Genomic DNA, 22301 nt, shown 5'->3' on the forward strand with positions numbered 1-22301 from the left:
TATCTTTTAAAAAAAGAGGATATTGGGTCTGATATGGTTAAGAACTACTGCTCATCTGCCTGCCTCAGAAATAGTCATAGTTGTGATAAGTTGTATGAGAAGTTACAAGATTTTAGTAGCGTAGCGTACAGTGAGGGAATATGACCTAGTCTGGGAAATTAGGGAGTGATTCCCTAGGCACTGGAAGTTGGTCTGAGCTCTGAAGGATAAGCAGTTATCTAGATGCAGAGGAGTGACAGCATTCCAGGGAGAGGGACCAGCATATGAAAAGCCCTATGAGAGGATCATGGTAATTGGGAAGAACTAAAAATATCATTTTGTCTGGTGCACAGAGATGTAGGGGGAAAATAGCTCAAACCAGTGTAGTGCACATTAGCAAGGATCATATCAGGTAAGCCTTATAAGACTTGTTGAATATTTTTATTTCTATCTTAAATAATTGGATGCCATTGAAGGGCTTTAAAAGCAAGGGATAAAACATAAAATGTGGGGAAGGGCTTTTCAGTGTGTAGTGTAGGGAATCATACAAGTACACATTTGACATTGTAAAAGGCTGGAATGCTGAGCCACCTTGTTAAGGACACCTGCCACTCAAGACTCACTCCAACCCCTGCAGACTTGTCACTCTACCTAGTCTTACTTGATCAGGCCACCTGCTTGAGCATTGCCTGGAGCTATTCAATCAGGCTGAAGGCTCTCAAATGTGTAAGCATGGGAGTCCAATTCTGGTCATGGCTGAACAAGCTCTTACTGGCAGACCCTCCTACAGAAAGCTATTAAATCTGGACAGATGTACATAAAACAACTGAAATCACTGGAGAGTGACCAAAAAGCAAGCAGATTCTGGAAGGGAATTGACACATGAGGAACAGAACTACATGGGGTGATATCTCATCTCCAGGGCCCCAATCTGTGCCAGGTAGAGTAGTTAAAATCCTGATAGAAAACTTACTGTCTTTGTGGCCTGAGGAACCAAAAGATAAAGCTCAAGGCAATCAATCACAGCTGTTGGAAAGAGAGAGAAGATTCCTGAAAAATAGAGAAGCATCAAACTCTGAGTGAACTATACCTAAATCTTGGCAGACTGTTGAACTACACATGTGTGGAGGAGACTTCAAGAAGCCCCGCTGAAGATAAAATAGCTGCGTTGAGATCTCATCTGCCTAAGAAACAGTTTGCATTTGGGGCCAACCAATGTAGCTATCTAGTAAAATAAAAATCAAAGCCAGCATTTAAGAATATAAATGACTCCAGAGCCTACAAAATATAAAATCTACAATATCCGTGATATATCCCAAAATTGCTCCTATATAAAATATCGGGAAAATGTAACCTATTCTCCGGTTGAAAGAAAATCTACAGAGTCCTGACTGGCATGGTTCAGTGGGTTGGGCATCATCCTGCAAAGTGAAAAGTTGCCGTTTGGATTCTCAGTCAGGGCACATGCCTGGATTGCAAGCCAGGTCCCCTGTTGGAGGTGTGTAAGAGGCAACCAATGGCTGTTTCTTTTGCACATCAATTTTTCTCTGCTTGTCTTTCTTCCTCCTTTTCCCTCTCTCTAAAAATAGATAAATAAAATCTTTTATAAAATGAGAGAATCTACAGAGACTGACCCTAAAATATTCAGATGGGATTAGTAGGAAAGGATTAACTTCCATAACTGTATATTAGTAAAGGAAAAGGAAATGATGCAAAGGAAAATATACTCATAAAGAATGAGTATGAAAGAAGAAGCAAAAGGGGAAAAGAAACTAAAGAAAAGAATGAGTATAAAATTAAGGAATTACCAAATCGAGGTTCTAGGTTGAAAAATATGATATTGGAAGTAAATTTAATTGGATGGGCTAAACAGCAGAATGGAGAGGACCAAGGAATAAATACATGAAATTAAAGATCAGTAGAAATTATTCAGTATAATGAACAGGAAAAGGGTCGGAGGAAAAAAGGAGCAGATGCTCAAGGATCCGGAGACACTGTCAGAGAATCTAGCACATGTAATTGATATCTCAGAAAGAGAGGAGAAAGAAAGGGGCAGAAAAAAATACTTGAAAGTTGGTGAAAATTCCCCAAATTTGGTTAAAGGCATAAACCAACAGATTCACTGAGCTCAGCTAACCCCAAGAAAGATCAAGACAAGAATTCAAACGTCAAGTTTGAAAGTGAAGAAAACCATAACCAGGTGCTTCATGGTAAAACTATTCAAAGCCAAAAATAAAAGGAAAAATCTAGAAAGTAGTCAAAGAAAACATGTTCCATATAGGAGAATAATCATGGAGGCCAGGGAGGATAGAGAGAATCTTTAAAATGCTGAAAGAAAAACCTGACAACCTGGAACTCCAGATTCAGTAGAATAGCCTTCAAGAATGAAGGGAAATAAAATCTAGTCAGCTAAAAGAAAACCAAGAGAATTCATTGCTGGCAGATTTGCTGTATAAGAAATGCTAAAGGAAGTTCTTTAGCCTGAAGAGAAATGACAACCAGATGAAAACTTAAATCTTTGTAAGTTAATGAAGAGCATCAGAAATGATAAATATCTGGATAAATATAAATTTTTTTGCTTTTTAATTTCTTGACACTATATTTGATTGTTTAAAAACGAAAGTGTCATCTTGTGGAGTTCATCACATTGTAGATAGAAAACATATTATAAAGCAGTAAATGGGAGGAGGGAATAAATTGACCTATGTGGTTGCAAGTATTCTACATTTACATGAAATAGCACACTATTAACACTAAGTACAGTGTGAAATGATAAGGGTATATATTGTAATTCCTAGAGCAACCACCATGGAAAAAATAATGCAAAGAACTATTGCTTAAGAGCTAGTAGAGTAATTAAAGTGAATAATCCAAAAAAGACAGAAACAGGAATAGCTGAAAAAAAAAAAAAGATAAAAATGTAACAAAATGATAGACCTAATCCATTCATATCCAGAATTTCATTTAGCCCTGACTAGTGAGTGCAGCTTGGGTAGTTGGGTGTCATTCCGCAAAGCAAAAGGTTACCGGTTCGCTTCCCTGTCAGAGCACACGCCTAGGTTGCAGGTTCGTCCATGGTCAGGGCGTGTATGAGAGGCAACCAATCAATGTTTCTTTCCCTCTCTTTCTCCCTCCCTTCCCTCTAAAAATAAAATCTTTTTTTAAAAAAGAATTTCATTTAATTTAATGGAATAAGCATAAAGACAGATTGGCTAAAAGTAAATGCATAGAAAAAGATATACCTTTCAAACAGTAAGCATAAGAAGTCTGGCGTGGCTATATTTATAATAGATAAGATAGACTTTAAGATAAAGTATTGTCAGAGTTCTGGGGGTCATTTTGTAATGATAAAGGGATCAATTTGTCATGAAGATGTACTCATAAATATGAGTGTGCTTAATATCAGCTTCAAAACTTACTAACATCTTACCAAAACTTACCAAAATTGATTCAGTTAAAGGAAGAAATAGACAGTAATCAGAGATTTGAATATTCTTCTCAATTGATAACAAAAAATCAATATAGATCTCCACCCAGCAACTGTAGAATACCCTTTTCTCCCCAAGTGTATATGTAGACCAGGTGCTGGGCTATAAAGCAAGCCTCAATGAATATGAAAGGATTGAAATAACATGGAATATATTCTTTGAACATAATGGGATTAAAGTAGATGTCTTTTAAAAAAAACCTCATAAATATTTGGAAATTCAGTGAAACTTTTAAGTCTGTGAGTCAAAGAAGAAATCACAAGAGAAATTAGTATTTTGAACTGGATGATAAAAATACAACATCAAAATTTGTGGGATAAATGTCATAGCCAAGAGGAGGCTAAGGGACATAATGACTAAATCTAATGTATCCTGGTTGAGGTGCTGGAGAAGAAAAAGGATACTGTATAAAAAGTGAGAAAATAAAGTATGTACTTAAATTAATAATAATGTGTCAATATTGGTTCATTAATTGTGATAGATCATACTAATGTAAGATGTAAATAATATGGGAAACTGGAAGTGAAAGTAACCTTCAGAGACTTAATGCACAAAATATTAATGGGCATAAGGGTATTTTATTACTTTTCAACCTTTTGTAAACCTAAAACCATTCCAAAATGAAGTTTATTAAAAAGTGCTTTAAAAATTGTATGATACAGCTATTGCAGTGTTTAGAAAGAAGTTTATAGCCTAAACACTATTTTAGAAAAGTCTAAAGACAATGACCTAAAGTTTTACCTTAAGAAGCTAGTAAATGAAGAGCAAAATAAACCCAAAGTAGGTCGAAGGAAAGAAATATGAATGAAATAGAAAAATACAAAAAAAAGAGAAATTAACAAAGCCAGAAGTTGATTCTTTGAAAAGATCAACAATATTGATAAACCTGTAGATGGACTGTAAATGAAAAAGAGAATACAAATTGTTAGTATCGGGAATAAAAAGGATTTATTATTACAGATTCTATATAATAATAGATATTATAAACAAATTTGACAATATAAACGGACAGTTTCTTGAAAATGTTAATGTACTAAAACTGTCACAGGTTGAAACATCTGAATAAGCTTACGTTAAATGAAATTAATGATAAAAAGAAAACCCTCCCACAAAGAAAACTCAGAGCCACAATGGTTTCGCTAATGAAATCTGTCAGGTGTATTAAAGAAGACATAACATCAATCTTATATAAATTTCAGAAATAGACAAAGGGAAAATACCTCCAGACTCATTTCATGCGACTACTATAGCCCTAATAACCAAAACAGGATAAAGATGTTGCAGCCCAAAAATTCCAGGCAAAATATTAAATCATAACACCTAACTAAGTGACCTATATGAAAATAGACCCCCAAAATTCTAAGCAAAATATTAGTAAGTCATAATATATCATACCGTGGACCAAGGACGAATGGGTAGTTATCTGACAGAACATGTATAGTAAAAACTTAATGGTAGACTCAAAGTGTTGGGTATAGGGGTCTATGGGAAACAGGATTGGGGGGTATTCGCTATAAAGTTATTTTAGCATTTCTGTGTTTGAAATTTTCTAAGATACAATACAGGGAGGAAAAATCAAGGGAACATTATCAGATTTGCATTTTAAGGAGATTACTCATGATGTAGTATAGAGAGTCAGAAAAGCTCAGGATTACTTGGACAGTTTGAAGTACACTGAAACCACTTAGGAGGCTAGTATAGAGCTATTGCTATTCCTTGTAGGTTGGTAATTTCAAGGTAAACTTGGACCCTTTGATATTTTTCAAGCTGTTGGGATGCTAAACTTTTGAACAGTAACAAATTTTTTTTTTTTTTTTACATAAATTAGCCTATTTATTATCGGCTAGCAATGGTTCAAATTGTGGATCTTCTACTGGTCTTACAATTCCTTCAATCTTCTGATGGCAGACTTTACTGTGACAGCAGAAGTGGTGTTGCAGGTCCAGTCACCACCAGGGACCGTTTTCATGCAGGAGCCACAGTGCCAGATCCCCACTGCTCATCTCTTCATCTTGGTTTTGCCACAGAAGGAGCAAGTGCGCTTGGCGTGCTGGCTAATCTGAATTTTCTTCCCCATTTTCCTGAGGGAGGTGCCATAACGGGTGCCATATTTACCGACGATTCTGACTTTCTTGGTGCGTTTAGCCATTTTGCCACAAAGTAGGTCGGACCTGAACAGTAACAAATTTTGTCTAAGCATATTTTTTACTACATGCTTGCTGAGATGTTTGGATATATCACTGCCACATGTATAACATGCATCTGGACTTTTAGTAAACATTAGACCTTGGACATTTACAAGATGTTGAAGATTCTTGTAAATTCTGAAATTTTTAAGACATCACTACTTTAGCAGCACATAAAATTTCCCCTAAAATCTAATAAAATATATGGTGACCTTTTCAGAAACAGTGATTCTTAAAATATGGGACAAAGGCATTTAGAAAACTATTAATGTCAATTAAACTTCTAAAGTAAATGCTTTATTGTATCACACCATTACTGTGTTATAGTGAACCATGAACTTAAAAGATGAAATAATAAAGATAATTGCTATTATAGTCAGACTTATACAAAGCAGATAAAGACTATTGAATGTACCAACAAGATGCATGGAGAATGACAAAAATGTCTGAGAAGAATATTGGGCAGTTAGCAAGTCTCACTCATTAGCGTACAGTGATTAAAATTCACGTCACGGAATTTTTAATTGGTATATGCCCTTTGGGGTTACTTGGAAATATATGTAAATGGTACGTTGAATCTGCACAGGAATGCAGACTTTTTAAACTGTTAAATAAATACAACAAGCTACTTAGTAATTCTTTAAAAAATAAAACAGTGTTTGTCCAAGCTATCTTTGGGTTTAAGACTCTCTTATATGATGATTACTTTTGCTAATATTTTTAAAAAGATTTTATTTATTTTTAGATAGAGGGGAAGGGAGGGAGAAAAAGAGGGAGAGAAGCATCAATGTGAGAAACATCAATTGGTTGCCTCTTGTATGCCCCCCTTACTGGGGACCTGAACCTGCAACCCAGGCATGTGCCCTGATCGGATATCGAATTGGCGATCTTTTGCTTTGTGGGATGATGCCCAACCAACTGAACCACACCAGTCAGGGTACTTTTGCTATATTTTATTTTGTTAAGATTGGTGTTATCCCAGTTTTTTTCTTATTTACTTTTTCCCTTAAGGTGGCATAATACTTGCCAGGTTTCACAACTGAGTAAGGAATCGGAACCTGACAGCAGTTCTAACTCCGAGTTAAAGTGTGCCCTGTCCTTTTCCTTGCCTGGTGATGAGCATGTAAACAGCCTCAGTCGCCTGGGGCTTTTTTTATTAATGCCTTTTCCTGAGTCACAGCTTTAACTTCCTATTTTTGTTTTAGCACTATGATTAGTAATAAAGACTAGTTGCTATGTATCTGCTAACTGGTGTTATGGCAGATAACATAAAAAGTAGGAATATAATGCTTATGAATGCAGGAAACCACCAATCACTTGCCTTGGGAAAGAGAAGCTAGCCAGAACTTAGAACTAGCTAGTAGGACAGTTACCCAAAATAAGCCTTTGAAAATTGTGGTTGTATGTTGATGTGCTTCCAAATACTTCCTGACCTCTGTTGTCAACTTAGCTAGGAGCCTTGAAACATTCTAGGAGGCCCACTCAGCAAATTGAGGACCTCCCAGAAATGCCAGTCATATTATTGTTCTGTACCTTTTGGACAACCGAGGGTTAATGTCAAAATTTGTTCTATCACTGAACGCTCTCTCTGTTGCCCTGTTTTGCTCAGTAGAAATCCATTAGTTTTCTGTCAGGGTTCACGTGGAGGCATGCCAAGTTAGTTACTCATGGAATTCTAAAAAGGGGTTCTAATCTGAGTACCATTGCATCCTCCTGCTCCCCAACAAATAAATAATTAAGCTTTTTTTCTTCAGTGTTTCATAGTGTATAATTGTTGTATAGAGTCTGAGTTGGCTTCATGTCAGAGTTTGAACATCTTAAGTACTACTGGATTCATAATAATGAATGCTAGAGGTAAATGATCTCATGGTAAGGTTAGGGAGATCAGATATACCTACCATCAAACAGCCTGTTCTTTCTTACTTTGCAGGTTGTTTGAACAGTAAAGTGGGAATGTAACAATGTTCCAAATAAAGTTCTTTTACACTAAAAGGGGTTTTCCAGCCTTGAGTTACATAATAAATATTTGGAGGAATAGTTTGATGTTGACATTTGAGATGGGTTACAGTGTTTTGAGATAGTGGTTATTTGGAAGATGTTCTTGCTGACTAATTTAAGTCACTTTTGAGGAACTACTGTATAAGAATGGGGAGAGCATAGTGAAGTACAAAATGGAGTTTTTGGAGAGCCTAATGCAGTAGTTCTGTCTGCACAACTGTATTTATTTAGTTTTGTTAGTAAGTTATATGGGCAGTTCTGATACACTGCTCAGATTTAGGACTTATGTATTAACAGCAGGAGTCAAAGCAGTGGGGTGAAGGGAGAAGAGCAGATAGAAGGTCGTGCAGGTTTATCACTAAAGAATAGGTAACAATAAACAACAAAAATCCGTCAGGACTTAGTGTTTAAGTATGGGAATCTGAAAGAAAGAAAATCAGTAAAATGGTTTTGACTATGGGAATGGCAGTTATATTGACAGAATAATAATTAGGATGTTAAGAACAGGAATTTAATTATAAGGCTTTTAGGCTGTTATGACTAAGGAATATCACAGATATTTCTCATAATTATTTGGAGAAAGCTGGAAAGATTTCACAATATATTTAAAAGGTGTGGGGAGATGTAAGGTGGTTAAAGGGAGGACAGCAGTAGTTGGATTGTCTACAGTTACTTGTATGATATAACTTCACAAGCACTTGGAGATCTCAGAGTTGGGTGATTCCTGTGTGTAAGTCTATGAGCTACTTTCAGTATTTCAGAAAGTTTAATGGAAGTCATACATTTACCCATTTTAAGGATGTACAAATTAAAGTTCCTTTGTCTTTGACTGGAATCATATCAAGTCAGTGTTTAAATATTAAATACTACTAGATCTTCCTTATTGATTAAATACTTTGCTATTATACTTTTTGACTTTATACAAAAGTGAAAATGAACTTAATACATGCAGATTAGAAACATGGAGCTTATGAAAGGAAAAAGTAAATAAAAAGAGGGAACCTGGTTAAAAGGTTGGTAGAGTATATTTTTACTATATGACTTTATTTCTTCATCCGTTTACTAGGTTTGAAGTCTTTGGCTTTATTTAATACAAACACAATTTGTATAGTACTTAGTTCTCAATTGAATAAATTAAATTAAAACTCCACAATGACTGCTGTTGCTTGTGCCAGATAGTCTCACTTTTTCATTGACTATTGCTTCTAAGTTTTTTTGTTCCTGTTTTACTTTGAAGGTTAATAACTTGATGTAGTATTAAAAGCATTTCTGTACATACCTTCTTTACCACTATTTCCCTGACTTTTACTTATTAAAATTTAAGAAAATATGTGTTTATTGATTTTAGAGAGGAAGGGAGGGAGAGAGAAAGAGAGAGACAGAGACAGAGACAGAGAATGGTTGCTTCCCATACACGCCCTGACCAGAAATTGAAACCCTAGCATTTTGGTGTATGGGATGATGTTCCAACCAGCTTCGCCACCTGGCCAGAACTGTTTCCCTAACTTTTAGAACAGTGTTTGGTGTTGAGTAAATGCTTGTTAAATGAAGTAACAAAATACTGCACGTAAACAGTAAAGTTGAAGTAAATGTTAGGATATAAGGGAATTAAAAGAATAGTTATGCTTTGAAGCTTAGCACAAGAGGTGATTATTAGCAATACCTGAAAGCATAGATAACACTGTACCTATCCATAAGGGTGTACTGCTATATTTTATTAGCTATTTGACATTCAGCTTTCTCAAATGTGCAAAATGTTGCCCTATATTATTTTGGTGTTTTGTACTTTGTTACTGAATAAAATTATTTTAGACATTAAGTAGTGGTGTGAAGAGGGTTGCAATAGCAATGAGACTGCTGAGTGACCAGGAGAAGTAGAGAACCTTAGGCCTCTTCTCATTGGCCTTTGTACCATGTTGTCTAGGAGTTACAGATTAAATTAGGGTTTAATTAAATTTAAATTAATTAAGATTAAATTAGGGTTTAATGAAGTTGATGACTTCATTACCTCACAGTTTTAAGTTCCCTAAGGAGTAAAGCGAGGCAAGGAAGCAGATGTATCTATGAGAGCTGTGTGCGTGCATGGGTGTGCTACTGGAAAATAGTGCTGCTTGAAGAGTGACATTGCATTTTCATTTAGAGTGTCTTTGCAGGGATTGAAGAAGAGAGCATGAAGATTTTCAAATAGAAAATCTCTGGTCTTAATCCAAACCCCAGTATTTACCCAGCTCTCTCTGTCTCATTTAATAATCCAAGAGAGTTCCATTTGGAGCAATTCTACAAATACTTGCAGAGTGCCTGCAATGTGCCAGACACTTCTAAGTGCTAGACCTGTACTAGTGAACCGAACATACAAAGTCCCTGTTCTCTTGTTACTTAATTTTTAAATAGGATAAATAGAGAATAACAAATAAATACATACTATATCAGGCAGTAAAAGATGTTTGTTTCAGATATCTCTTGCTGTGTAACAAACTACCCCAAAATTGCTGGCTTAAAACAACAATTTTATTGATTTTTACAATTCTGTGGTGGCAAAGGGCTCATCTGCATGGTTCTTTAGCAGGTTTTCCTTGGGATCCCTCATTGACAGATGGGTCTGGAACACTTAACAGGGCTTCACTCGCCCAGCATTCTGGTTGTCATTTGGCTGCTCAGCTGAGGCATCAGGTTTTTTCCCTTGGCTTCGGCTTCTCACAGCATAGTGGCTGGGCTCCAGGAGGGAGGGTTCAAGTGTGCAAACGCAGAAGCTGCAGCTTTTGAAGGTGCATTCTCAGAAATTACATTGTCACTTCCACCACATTTTATTGGTCAAAAAAAGTCACGGGGAGAGAAAATAGACTCAACTTTTGATGGGCCGTGATAACAATATCACGTTACAGAAGACTACATGGAGTGGGAGATAATGTTGTGGCCACCTATGAAAACAATCTACCACTGTACTGTTAAAAAATAAAAAATTAAGTAGGTTAATAGAGGAATAGTGGAAATGGGGGTCAGAAAATACAGTGTTCTGTAGAAGGTCAAGGAAGACCACCTTGATGAGGCAGCATGAGAGAGTGAGCCATAGCACTGTAAAGACATTTTAGGAAAGAATATTCCAGGCAGAGAGAACAGGAAATATAGAAGAAGCCCTAAGGTAGGAGAATTCCTAGTGTGTGTGATCAAGGAATAGCAAGGAGAGCAATGTGACAGGAGTGGAGGGATAGAGGAAGTGTGGTAGCACATGGAGTCAGAGAGTAAGTGAGAGGCATGTTGTAGCTCTTGACAAAGGACTTTGGATGGCTGTGAGTGAGATCGAAATCTGTTGGAAGATTCTGATCAGAGGAGTTAAGTGAACTTACTTAAATTTTAAAGAATCTCATTCTGAGAATCTCTGGCTCCTATTTTGAGAATAGACTGTAAGGGGATAAGAGTAGAATTAAGAAGTCTAGTCAATAGGCCAGTGCCATGTGATGATATGCTAAGTAGTAAGTGATGGTTGGGTTTGGAGAGAGAGAGAGAGAGAGAGAGATCTGAAGGTGGGACTGACAGGATGTGCTGGTGAGGGTGGATATGGAGTGAGAAAGAGGGACCAAAGATGATTCTCAAAGTTTTTGCCCTGGAAAATTGGATTTTTCATTTATCAAGATGGGAAGACTGGGGGAGGAGCAGGGTGGAGGTGAGGGAGATGCAAGACTTATGTTTTTGGCCATGCTAAGAAGAATCTAAGAAGACATGTTTGGGGGGGGAAAGGTTACTAAATGTTACTTCCTCATTGCAGGTGTGACGTTGAGTGCTTCAGATCTGGTCACTATGGTACGAGAACGAAAATGCATATTGTGCCACATTGTGTACAGCTCAAAAAAGGTAATAATAGAAGAGGGAGAATCTGAGGCTTTATGATTGGTCATTTTTTCAGAGACACCAAATGAAATTTGTAGATGGGTAAAAGCTTTTAATGTCTTATTTTGCTTCTTTCTTAAACTATAGTCTTATTCCACTGGTTTATTTTTAATTACTGCCTCATAAAGCCAGTAACTATATTATTAAACCTCTACCCAGAATTTGAGGATACTCTACTTAAAAGTAGATAGTAAAGAGAAATTTAGTTAGTAGCCAGTTATAGAGAAAGTACCTTAAAATGTAGGTTATTTGAGGTTATACTACTTTCTAATTAGCTAAGGAATAGGAAAGGGGTACCCCTGCACTCTGTTTCTGCTTATGCGTGTGCAAAGCACAGCACAGCAGAAATGGTGTTAATAGTATCCTAGATGTCCACAAGGTGGGGATGTCGCACAAAGAAAAAGACATTTTTAAGACTAAAAGAATTTACCTGTGCCTTAAGGAAATTGGCTGCAAGTTGTCTGTCTCACTTTTTGCTTTTTCTTGCCTTTATCCTTTACTTTCAAAGTAGTGCTAATAGCTTAAATATTGAAGAATTTTTTTTCTGTATGCTTTTAAGGTGTTCTTTATTGTCATTGAAAATTCACAGAAGTAGGAAGATTATGGTGAGCTTTCATGAAAGATGTTTGGTAATAGGTGGTTTAAAAGAACTAAAGAAGAGGTACTTCAGGAGGGAGAACATCATGTACAAAAATACAGAGGCAGAATAGTATACAACAGTTCTAGGAGCCAGTAGGAAGGCTCGTCCTTAAAACAGTTTTGTCTTGGGAACAGCAAGAAGGCAATTTAATTTGTAATGGTAAGTGAAGACCGTTGATAAACAGTATTGAATGTAAAACTGAGGGGTTTGATTATGATCCATCCAGTAGGCTGGGGTGAAAAATTTATTTTCCTGTATAGGATTTCGGTTAGTGATGGAAAAATCATGTTTAATAATGTGCCTGCTGCCTTTTGCAAAAGAAACAAACAAACAAACAACTGCTCTTCTAGTTCTAAAAAATTTAGACCAGGGTTTATGCAAAATATTTTTTTTTAAATGATCATTGTGGCCTCGGTTTAGAGCCAGGGTCATCAAACATTTTCTATAAAGGGCTCGATGTTTTTTTATTTTAATTTTTTTACCCTCACCCGAGGACATGCTTCTTGATTTTAGAGTGAGGGGAAGGGAGGGAGAGAAACATCAATGTGAGAGAGAAACATTGATCGGTTGCCTTTTGTACACGACCTGACTGGAGACCGAACCTGCAACCTTTCAGATTATGGGATCATGCTTTAACCAACTGAGCCACACCGGCCAGGGCTATGCAAATTTGGAATAAACAAAAATTCTATATAGCTACTCTCAAATGGGAGGGATGGGAAATTGAGAAGGTGTGAAATGGATAAGACAGACATTCCACGGTGTGGTTTCCACAGACTTTAATGGAGTAGTAGCCCTATCTTGTGATATTTCATAATTTTACCATTTTAAGTCCTTTTGGCATTTCTTCTACTCCGGTTGGAAACATGTTTTCATCTCTTCATACTTTTCACCTCCTGCCTTTGGGAAAGCCAACTATTGTCTTTAAGCAAAAGAATTCATGATTTAAATATTAAGATTAACGTGGTCTAAGAAATTAGCAGAATGGATTAATCGAAAGAGAGGATGCTGATACTTCTTTTTAAATAGAACATGAACAACTTACGTTGAAGCAGTGCTCTCTCCTCTAGTTTCCCAAACTAGTATAACCCTGGTTTTTCCAAATATACTTTGGAGGAAAAAGGGATCTTAGGGTGACTTAAGCATGAACTGTTTACTGTAACCCTGAGTATCCTGATGGTCGTTAACCTCTGAAAGACTGAGAGGGGCTGGAGCTAAAAATATATTTTTTAAAAAATTTAATACTATTCATTGTTTTTTCAAATCTGTTAGCTGTCAAATTCTTTCTTCCCATCTTCTGCCCCCATCTTTTAAAAAAGCAATACTGATTAACATGAAAAGAGCTAAATAGAAGCTTGATAACTGAGTCGGTATACATTTGTGACTATTACTTTAATTCTGTGCCTGTGGACCTTTACCAACTATTTTGACAGCTCAGTTGCGTCTCTGTTTGCATTCATTCCTTAGAGCAAGATGGGAGGGAATTTCATATATAAATTTAGGAAAAGATTTGGGAAATATTTTAGACAAACAGAAGTCACGTTAAAATGAGTTTTGAATGATAATATTTTATAATTAAAATAGAATGTAGAATTGGTTTTTATATCAGAGAATAACCCATTTCAGTGAATACGGTTTTGGTCAGGAATGTTTTCATGGCGAGAAACAGAACCAACTTAAATTTAGCCCAAGAAAAGGGATTTTGCATATGTCAGTCTAATCCAAGGAAAAATTGAACAATCAATAGGGATTTGAGCAGGTGTGTACTGTTCATGGATTTTTTTTTTTTCATTTTATATTTTGTTACTAACTTGATTCAGTTTTCAGTTCTAACTGTTCATTCTAGTTAGTGGCTAATCAATTGTAGTTACAAGGGGTCACATATAAAGCTGTCCCCTCCAAATGAAGCATTTGTGGACATAAGAAGGAAATGAAGGTCATCATCAGTACAATTGCCATGTAAGGGAGAGTTTTGAAAAACAGTCCTGTTTGTCTCACTGTAGTAGATAACTTGAATTAAGACTAGGTTGTTAGGTTTTTGTATGCTTTTTGTCGAATAAGCTGTACATAATGCAAAATTTCCAGACACAATGTAGCATGGTGTTTGAAATATTGGCTTTGGTGCCAGAGCTGCCAGGGTTTGAGTCCTAGTTTGTCCACTTGATTATCTATGACTCAGAGAGGGCAACTCTGGGAATATTTTCACACTGAGCCCCTTCAATAATAGTAGTAAGCTCTGTACTTGATAATAAGCCCTTGGTAAATGTTCGGTGAATAAATGAATTAGCTTCTCTGAGTACTTGTGTCCTTATGAAATTAGTAATACTCCCTCAGTAGAGTTTTGCAGCACAAGTGAGAATTGTTTGAGGCACTTAAGCACAGGACACAGTTAATAGTAATACTCCACATTTATAGAAGCCCTTTCATTATGTATGTTAAAGCCATTCTCTAATTATTGCATGCTTGCTGGCTATATACTTTGGCATGACAAAAGGATAGACATTTACAGCTTTTTGAGTTTTTTTGAGGTATATGCATATATGTGCGCATGTTTTAAAGTGGAAACTCTTCCCAAAGATTTAATTTTCTTCCCATGAAGGGGGCGAGGAAAATGGAGGGAGGGGAGAACCTCGTAAATTTTCAAACTTTTCATTAGAACCAAACAAATCAACTGGGGGCAGTAGGCAGTGAAGATGAAGGCACGATTGAGCTGCTGTATTCAGAGTAGTTTCTAAAAACTTCATGATCAGCCATAGGGAAAAATTCTGTTATATCCATAAGTTGTGTCTAGAATTGATGTACTTATCTGTTCATTCAATGGATAGTGACAATTATATGCCGGGCCCTGGCCAAGACATCAATATGAATTGTGACTTGCTTTTGAGAAACTCGCAGTTGAGTGAGGAAAGAGGTTAGGTAGAAAAGTAGTCAAATAGTTCAGAAGTCATGTGGTTTTAGAGTTGTTTTTTTAAAATAAACTTGAATAAATTCCTTATATTGGGATACAATTTAACCCACATAATTTATTCTTAAAGCCTTTGCCTTCTGAAAAGAATATACTTTCTAACCTTTTTAGAAAGCCATTTAAATAGGTCTGTCTTAAAAATTCCTTTATTTAAAAATGAAATATGTCAATAACATAGCTGAAGAATTATTTAATAAGGAACTGATTACCATATTGAATTGAGAAGAGTAACCACAACAAACACTTTCGACACTAGGAGCTTGAGCCCCAGTTGTTGATTGAACAGGAACAGAGGAATGTTTTCCCCCAAAGCAATCCCCCTTAGTTTAATCTGCTTTCTTTAATTTTGAAGGAGATGGACGAACACATGCGGAGCATGTTGCATCACAGGGAACTTGAGAACCTGAAGGGCAGGTATGGGAACGGCTGTCTTCCATAAACTTGTGAATGTGGGGGGATCTGAGTGCCAATGAGACCTGTCAGCTTATTTTATAGGAACCTTTCATAAATGAATATTATCTTATGGCATAGAACTATCTTTTAGAATTAATAACAAATACAATAGATTTTTTTTTGTCATTCATAAAGAGTAAATCTTCGTGCATCTCAAATGTGTACAATTCACAGCAGCTCTAATAAGTAGATGACAACTGAGATGTATTGGGATGAGCTAGTTATCTCATTAACAAGCTTTGTCAATCCTACTACCAGCCCTGCAACTAGGACATTTTATGTTATTGCCTCAGCTGTGTTACAAATTGTTGCATCATACAATAAACCTTTAGTGTTGCTAGAATAGTTTGAGAAGGCCAAAGTCCACTAAATAGCACTGAATCTATAGTGTAAATTTTGAAGTACAAACCATGAGTATTTAAGAATGCTGTTTTGTGATACACAGCTTGAGGTGTTTAAGGAAGAAAAATCTAATAAGTAAGCACCTTTAAAAAATTAGATGTAGCATATGTGTATTTCCATGTCTTTTTCCCCTTGACCTATGGTTCCTTTTTTGATGTGTTCGACATCTGTGAATTTGACATTTGGAGACAATATGAAACAGAGAAACACTGAGAAACTGAGAAATACTAATTAATAGCTTATTCTATGCTTAGTAGTTACAAACTTTGATCAGGATGCCAACATCATTCATTTGGAGTTATATGTGTTTTAAGTAATACAGTTTTGGATTGTGTGGGCAAATTGATGTTTTTAAGCTTTCAGCAAGTGTTTAGCATATTAGTGGAATTTTCCCATCATCTTAGTCCCTTACTGTGTGAAGGCTAGGTCTTAGCAGCAGCATGAAAGAATCTTTCATTCAGATTTAGTGTGAAGAGCCTTTATAATACCTTCAATATGCATGTATATCACCTTTAACTCATTATCATTGGAAACTTATGAAATACAGTCAACCTTTGACTATATGTGGAATATCTTAATTATTTATTCCTGTTTCCAACTAACTTCCATCTGGAATCCACATTATTCTGGGCCATTTGCCTGCCACATGGCTATATTATAAAATAAAACAAGTGAGGTCAGTAAATCTAGTCATTAAGAGAGAAGCCTGTTTTATTTGAAGACTAAAGCCTATTGCATTAAAAAAAAATCACTAATCAGCTATTTAAAACATTTAAAAAACAAATATTGTTTACTTAAAGATTTGTGTTCATAGTCAATACAGAATCATAAAAAGTGAAAAAAAGAAGTTATCTAACCAGCCCACCTCCCCAACCCCAACTTCTACTCCTCTCTTGGAGGAAAGTCAACAGTGTGGTGTTTGTGCTATCCAAACCTCTTTCTGTGTGTATACACAGATTTATACTTAGCTATACATACACATATTTTGTCTTATTAACATAACTGAACCACATGCTACATATGTATGGTTCTGTAACTTGTTTTTCTTCCCACCCATCAACTTAATTTTGCCATGGAGATTTTTTGTTTACCATTTTCAGTTATTTCGAGCATAGTCAAATAATTAAAGAGAAAGCATTAGAAGCCTCTGAGCTGGCAGTATAAATATCAGCGTTAACACCCAAACCCATTTTATTTAGAGAAGAGCACTTTCATACTTATTTAATCATTTTTTAGATACAGTGCTAATAAGTTTTATATGTTTTTCTGGTCTGTAACAAATTGTAAGGGAGAAGGCAAGCAGGTAGCAGGAAGAAACAGCTGACAAAACTATGAAAAACAAAATCTCAAATCATTTACTTACATGGAGCATTTATTGTAGGGACAAACTGTTATTATTAGTTTATACCATAGGGACAAATAGTCATCAGTTATTATTTCTTCCTATCATTATTTTGTAATTTTTTTCCCCTCCGGATTTCATGTGTAAATGCTGGCTTTCTGATGTTACTCCTTTCTGTTTCTCTTTGTATTTATAGCAGTATAATTTTTGGTTGGGATCTGGTTAAAAATGTAAAAAGTACTTTTTTACGTTTTGAATGCCAGCCTGATTGAGAAGCAAATAACTTGTCTTATTTGGTTCACAATTGTGGACATCTGGGGCATTTCCTTATTTTTGCCTAATACACTTGTTCAGATGTGTGGCCTGTAAGTAGTTTCTACAGATAGATGCTATTTAAAAAGGCACAAACCTTTATTTATCAACCAGCTGTTGTGGTATAGTTAGAGCAAGCTTAATAAAGAAAAGCTTATGGATAGAATATCTTAAGGCTTTGCCTTTCATACATGAGAGGAAATTGTGTGGTAACAGGATGAAGCTAATTTGGGCTCTCCTTTACATGCCCTGAGGAAAATTTTTGCCTTTATTAGTCAAGAAGTAAAGCAGTAATTTTTTCCAACAATTACTTTATATATTTATACAAAATAGTATTTTAATTGGTTATTGATAACCAGTTAAACCAATTGATAACCAATTGATAAAGAACTGAAAAGTATTATCATTAAGACATTATTTAATTTGCTGTTAACTTTTTAAACTTGAGATTTCCCAGGCACCATCTGTGGAAGCATGAATGCATATTGTGTGTAGAATATGCTTGTCTCTTGACAGAAATGTTTGAATTTTCAAGAGGTGTTGTTGGCCTGGAGTCTTTCTTCTCTTTTTTAAAGATTTTATTTATTTATTTATTTATTTATTTAATTTATTTTTAAGGGAGGGGGAGAGAAAGAGAGGGTGAGAAACATTGATGTGTGGTTGCCTCTCACATGCCCCCAACTGGGGACCTGGCCTGCAACCTAGGCATGTGCTCTGACTGGGAATTGAACCAGCGACCTTTTAGTTTGCAGGCTGGCACTCAATCCACTGAGCCACACCAGCCAGGACTGGGCAGGATCTCTTGAGGTGTTTTTTAATCCAGTACCTTTGGAACTACAAGGTATGTCTAGAAAATGTCCAACCATTGTTAACATAACGAGAACAGTTTGAGCGACATCGATGTAACCTGGCAGCCAAGGAGAGTGGACTGGGATATGCATGCATGAACAATGACAACTTCACTGGACTAATCAGTGCAGGGGTGGTAGACGCCATTGAGTGAGCATGTGTACTGTGTGGCTGTCACATTATGACTGAGAGAGTAGAGCAACGAATCTGCATCAAATTTTATGTTAAGCTTGAACGTTCCTCCACGGAAACTATTCGGATGATTCAGAAGGCCACAGTTACGGACAGCTGAGGATTGGCAGCTTCATCACGACAATGTGCCTGCATATGCATCACCTCGTGCAGAGTGTTTTGGCAAAACATCAAATCACCCAGGTGACTCAGCTCCTCCCCTACAGCCAAGATTTGGTGCCCTGTGACTTCTGGCTTTTGAAAGGGAAGAGATTTCAGACTGTCAAGGAGATTCAGGAAAATACATCAGGGCAGCTGATGGCGATTGGGAGAACTGTGTGAGGTCCCAAGGTGCCTACTTTGAATGGGACTGAGGCATCATTGTTCTATGTACAGTGTTTCTTTCATTTTGTATCTTCTTCAATAAATGTCTCTATTTTTATATTATGTGGCTGGATACCTTCTGGACAGACCTCATATGATTAATATTTATTTAAAAATCCGTGTTTAAGTGTTTGTTACACATGCAACATACGCTTGTGCTTTGGGGATTGCAAAGCGTATGGGTTTACGAACACGAATGTTTATTTTTAATAGAGTTTACATGGCGTTCCTTAAAAGTCAATGTGGCCTTCAAGTTATGCCTTTAAAAAGAGGGAGACTTTGATGATTTGGACATGAAAAAATTCTCTGCATTTTAGAAGTAAGGATATAATCAGGGATGTTACTTAATACCTTTTAGAATGATGTTCCTGGTACTGCAATATTCAGTTTAGCATTCTATAAGTTTTTAGGTAAAAAAGAAGACTAAAAACATTTTCCATAGTTTTAGAGAGTTTAAAGTCAAAAAGATTTTCTAACCAGAAAATTCAGCTGGTTAAAGTTTTTATGATAGTATAAATTATTTGCATTCTAGATTAGTTATAGTCTTCTGAAGCTGCCCATTGAGGGTAGACTTATATTTCTATATTTTAAACTTGTTTCAGTGTTGCTGAGAGAAAAGGCTTGTTTTGTTACAAGTTACCCTTCACTTTGAATGAGCTGCCATCATTTTAATTGTATGAGAGGAGCATGGCTATCCCTGCTAAATTGGAGAAAGTTGAGAATCATTCTTTTTTAAGTACATAAATGTAGTAAAAAATTCTCAAATAATGTACTAAAGTTCCTGGAGGATTAAAAAGAATTAGAATATTGATATTCAGGATAATCAGGTAATGATATTTTCAGGGAACCTGGTTAGAACTCATTAAATTAAATCTTAATGTCAAAGACTATATTTTATCCAGAGCATTTAAGGTTACAAAGTTCAAAAAACTTTATGCATTGTCCCCATTTTTCTGGGGTGTTTTTAATGATTCTTACAAAGTAAAAAATAGTGTATGTTTGTTTTTTAATTTACTGAGCATACCGGGCATTTTTTGTTTTTACTTTGTTACGCTAGACAACCATAACCATCTACTTACCATGGTGCCTGGAATTTAGTAGATGCTCAATAAGTTTATTTATTTATTTTTAAAATGACTGTTCAGGTGATCTGTAACTAGTAAATGAAGTACTCAGTTTTGAAGGTCTCTTCTGGTTAAATGGTATGGATTCTGCATGTCTTGATAGATATACAGGGTCCAGCAGAAGTAACACCTGCTTGAGCGTGGTTGGTAGGGTAATAATATGTGTGTAATAATTTATAGTTTTAATTTGAACCCTTCACCTAAAATGTCATATGGTCTGCTTGAGTGTGATATTGTTATGTTATGAATTACATGCTTATGATTTTGTAATAATTAAGGGGCATTATTTGTGCCGGACCCTGTATGTGGGGGAAGATGGAGTAGTGTTATGTGTGTCTGTTTCTGTTTCATCAAAGACGGCATGTCTTCTCTGTTGAGGTTTTGTTTTTTTTGTTTTTTTAATTGATTCGCATAGAGCATACAAAAGTATCACTAGTATAACCACAAGGCAAATGATAAGGGTTAAACTAATTTGGATTATGGAATGAATATTTCTGTTTATTCATTATAACAGTGGTCATGGTGTTCATATATTTCTCACCAATGACCACATAGACAGCTGAACTAATAACCAAGGGACTTCAGGACACTAAAAAAAACAGCTAAATTATTCATCTACTACAGCTTCTTAAACTGGCTAAGGGTAGATTTACCATTAAGTGTGTGAAATGAAAGGAAAAAAGTCTGCTCAGTCAATGTTCTTAACTAAGAACCTGGTTTTGCTTCTCTTTAGACTGCAGCATTTTCTGAAACTTGAGAAAAACCATTTGCCTAGCACAGCTGTTGACTTCCTACCACTGAAATGCTTTCCATTCCCTTTAAAATAAGTCCTTCTGATGCAGAATGTAGATCACATGTATCATTCAGACCAAAAAAGTTTGCTGAGACTGCTCCGGTCATTTGCCCTGGTCCGGAATCTTCACATTCCAGGCAGAGCTCCAGCTGTTGGATTTAGTTACTGAGTTGGGATTGGCTGTGCTACCTACTCTTTTCTCCACCCCTTAACTTTCACTGGGAGAAAGTTCTTGAGCCAGAGATTAAATGTAGGCGCTGTCACCAGCCTTTCTGAGTGCAGCTGGCACCATGGGTGTGCTCCAGAGCAACTTCTGTTTGCTCTGAGCCCCCTGCCCTGCCTCCCCTTTCACCATGTTTCCTCTGGCAAGATTTTAAGTACAGCAATTCAAGAAGATTTCTCCTCCTAAATGACATTATTCTGAAGTGTGTTGCCTCTTGATTGCTGGAAAAGAATCTTAAATTCATTTCAAAAGTAACTTATGACAAAACTTATTAAAAGGGATGAAAGGACCATTTAAATTGATTAGCACTAATTTTCCACTGTGCCAGAGTGTTCAGCATCTTTCAGAGGAAACTATAACAGATCTGGTGCGTGTACCATGCCAGTGGGGAGAATTGAATGTCCCTCATCTCCCTCTTTCCCTAGGGACAGTAGTCATGAGTGCCGGGTGTGCGGGGTCACAGAAGTGGGTCTTTCTGCATATGCAAAACACATTTCTGGCCAGTTGCACAAAGATAATGTTGATGCCCAAGAAAGAGAAGATTATGAAAAGGGAGAGGAAGAGGAAGAAGATTATTTTGACAAGGAGCTTGTTCAGTTAATAAAACAAAGGAAAGAACAAAGTCGGTGAGTAATGATTTTGATTTTTTAAAAAGCTTATCTGAAACAATATAGTAGAAAATACACTTCCCATTTCCAAACTTGTCAGCCTGTAGAATTCAACCTTATCTTAGTTTTAAAGTTTAGCTTGAAGTTGCTGTCTTATGCGTAAAAGAACAATGGATTGCTTTCTTGAACTACTGCACTATCTGCTTTAAAACAAACTCAGAGTTGTTACTACATAAAAACTAGCTATTGCTGCTCCATATCTGAAGTTTTTACCAGGTTGATAACTATGTTTAGAACTGTCTTTATTGGTACCAAAGTTTTTGGATACCAATGAGTTGTTTTTGTCTGATATCCAAATTTTCTAATGGAAAAGTATTAGTATATAAGCTTTGTATGAGTATTTTATATAGTATTCTTATTGCATCTGTTAGGAAAAAATGTTTTGCCTAATGTGAATTAACATGGTGTTTCTACCAAATCTGATTTATCCTTTTATTAA

General features: G+C 36.1%; 1 protein-coding gene across 2 annotated transcripts in view; it reads left to right on the forward strand.

Annotated features, from left to right (window-relative positions):
- Nucleotides 1–22301, forward strand: part of ZNF106 (zinc finger protein 106) — a 60586-nt gene that overhangs the window by 9546 nt on the left and 28739 nt on the right. Inside the window, exons 2-4 of one of the 2 annotated variants that reach the window (XM_054565537.1) lie at nt 11415–11500; nt 15494–15555; nt 21620–21820. In XM_054565537.1, the coding sequence (XP_054421512.1) occupies nt 11447–11500; nt 15494–15555; nt 21620–21820 (317 nt within the window). In that variant the 5' untranslated portion in view covers nt 11415–11446. The remainder of the gene's footprint in view (nt 1–11414; nt 11501–15493; nt 15556–21619; nt 21821–22301) is intronic. The other variant, XM_054565538.1, reaches the window with a different exon arrangement.

The sequence above is a fragment of the Pteronotus mesoamericanus genome, unplaced genomic scaffold (assembly GCF_021234165.1).
Source record: "Pteronotus mesoamericanus isolate MK-2021 breed Mesoamerican mustached bat unplaced genomic scaffold, CSHL_Meso_final contig_164, whole genome shotgun sequence".
NCBI classification, from domain to species: Eukaryota; Metazoa; Chordata; class Mammalia; order Chiroptera; family Mormoopidae; genus Pteronotus; species Pteronotus mesoamericanus.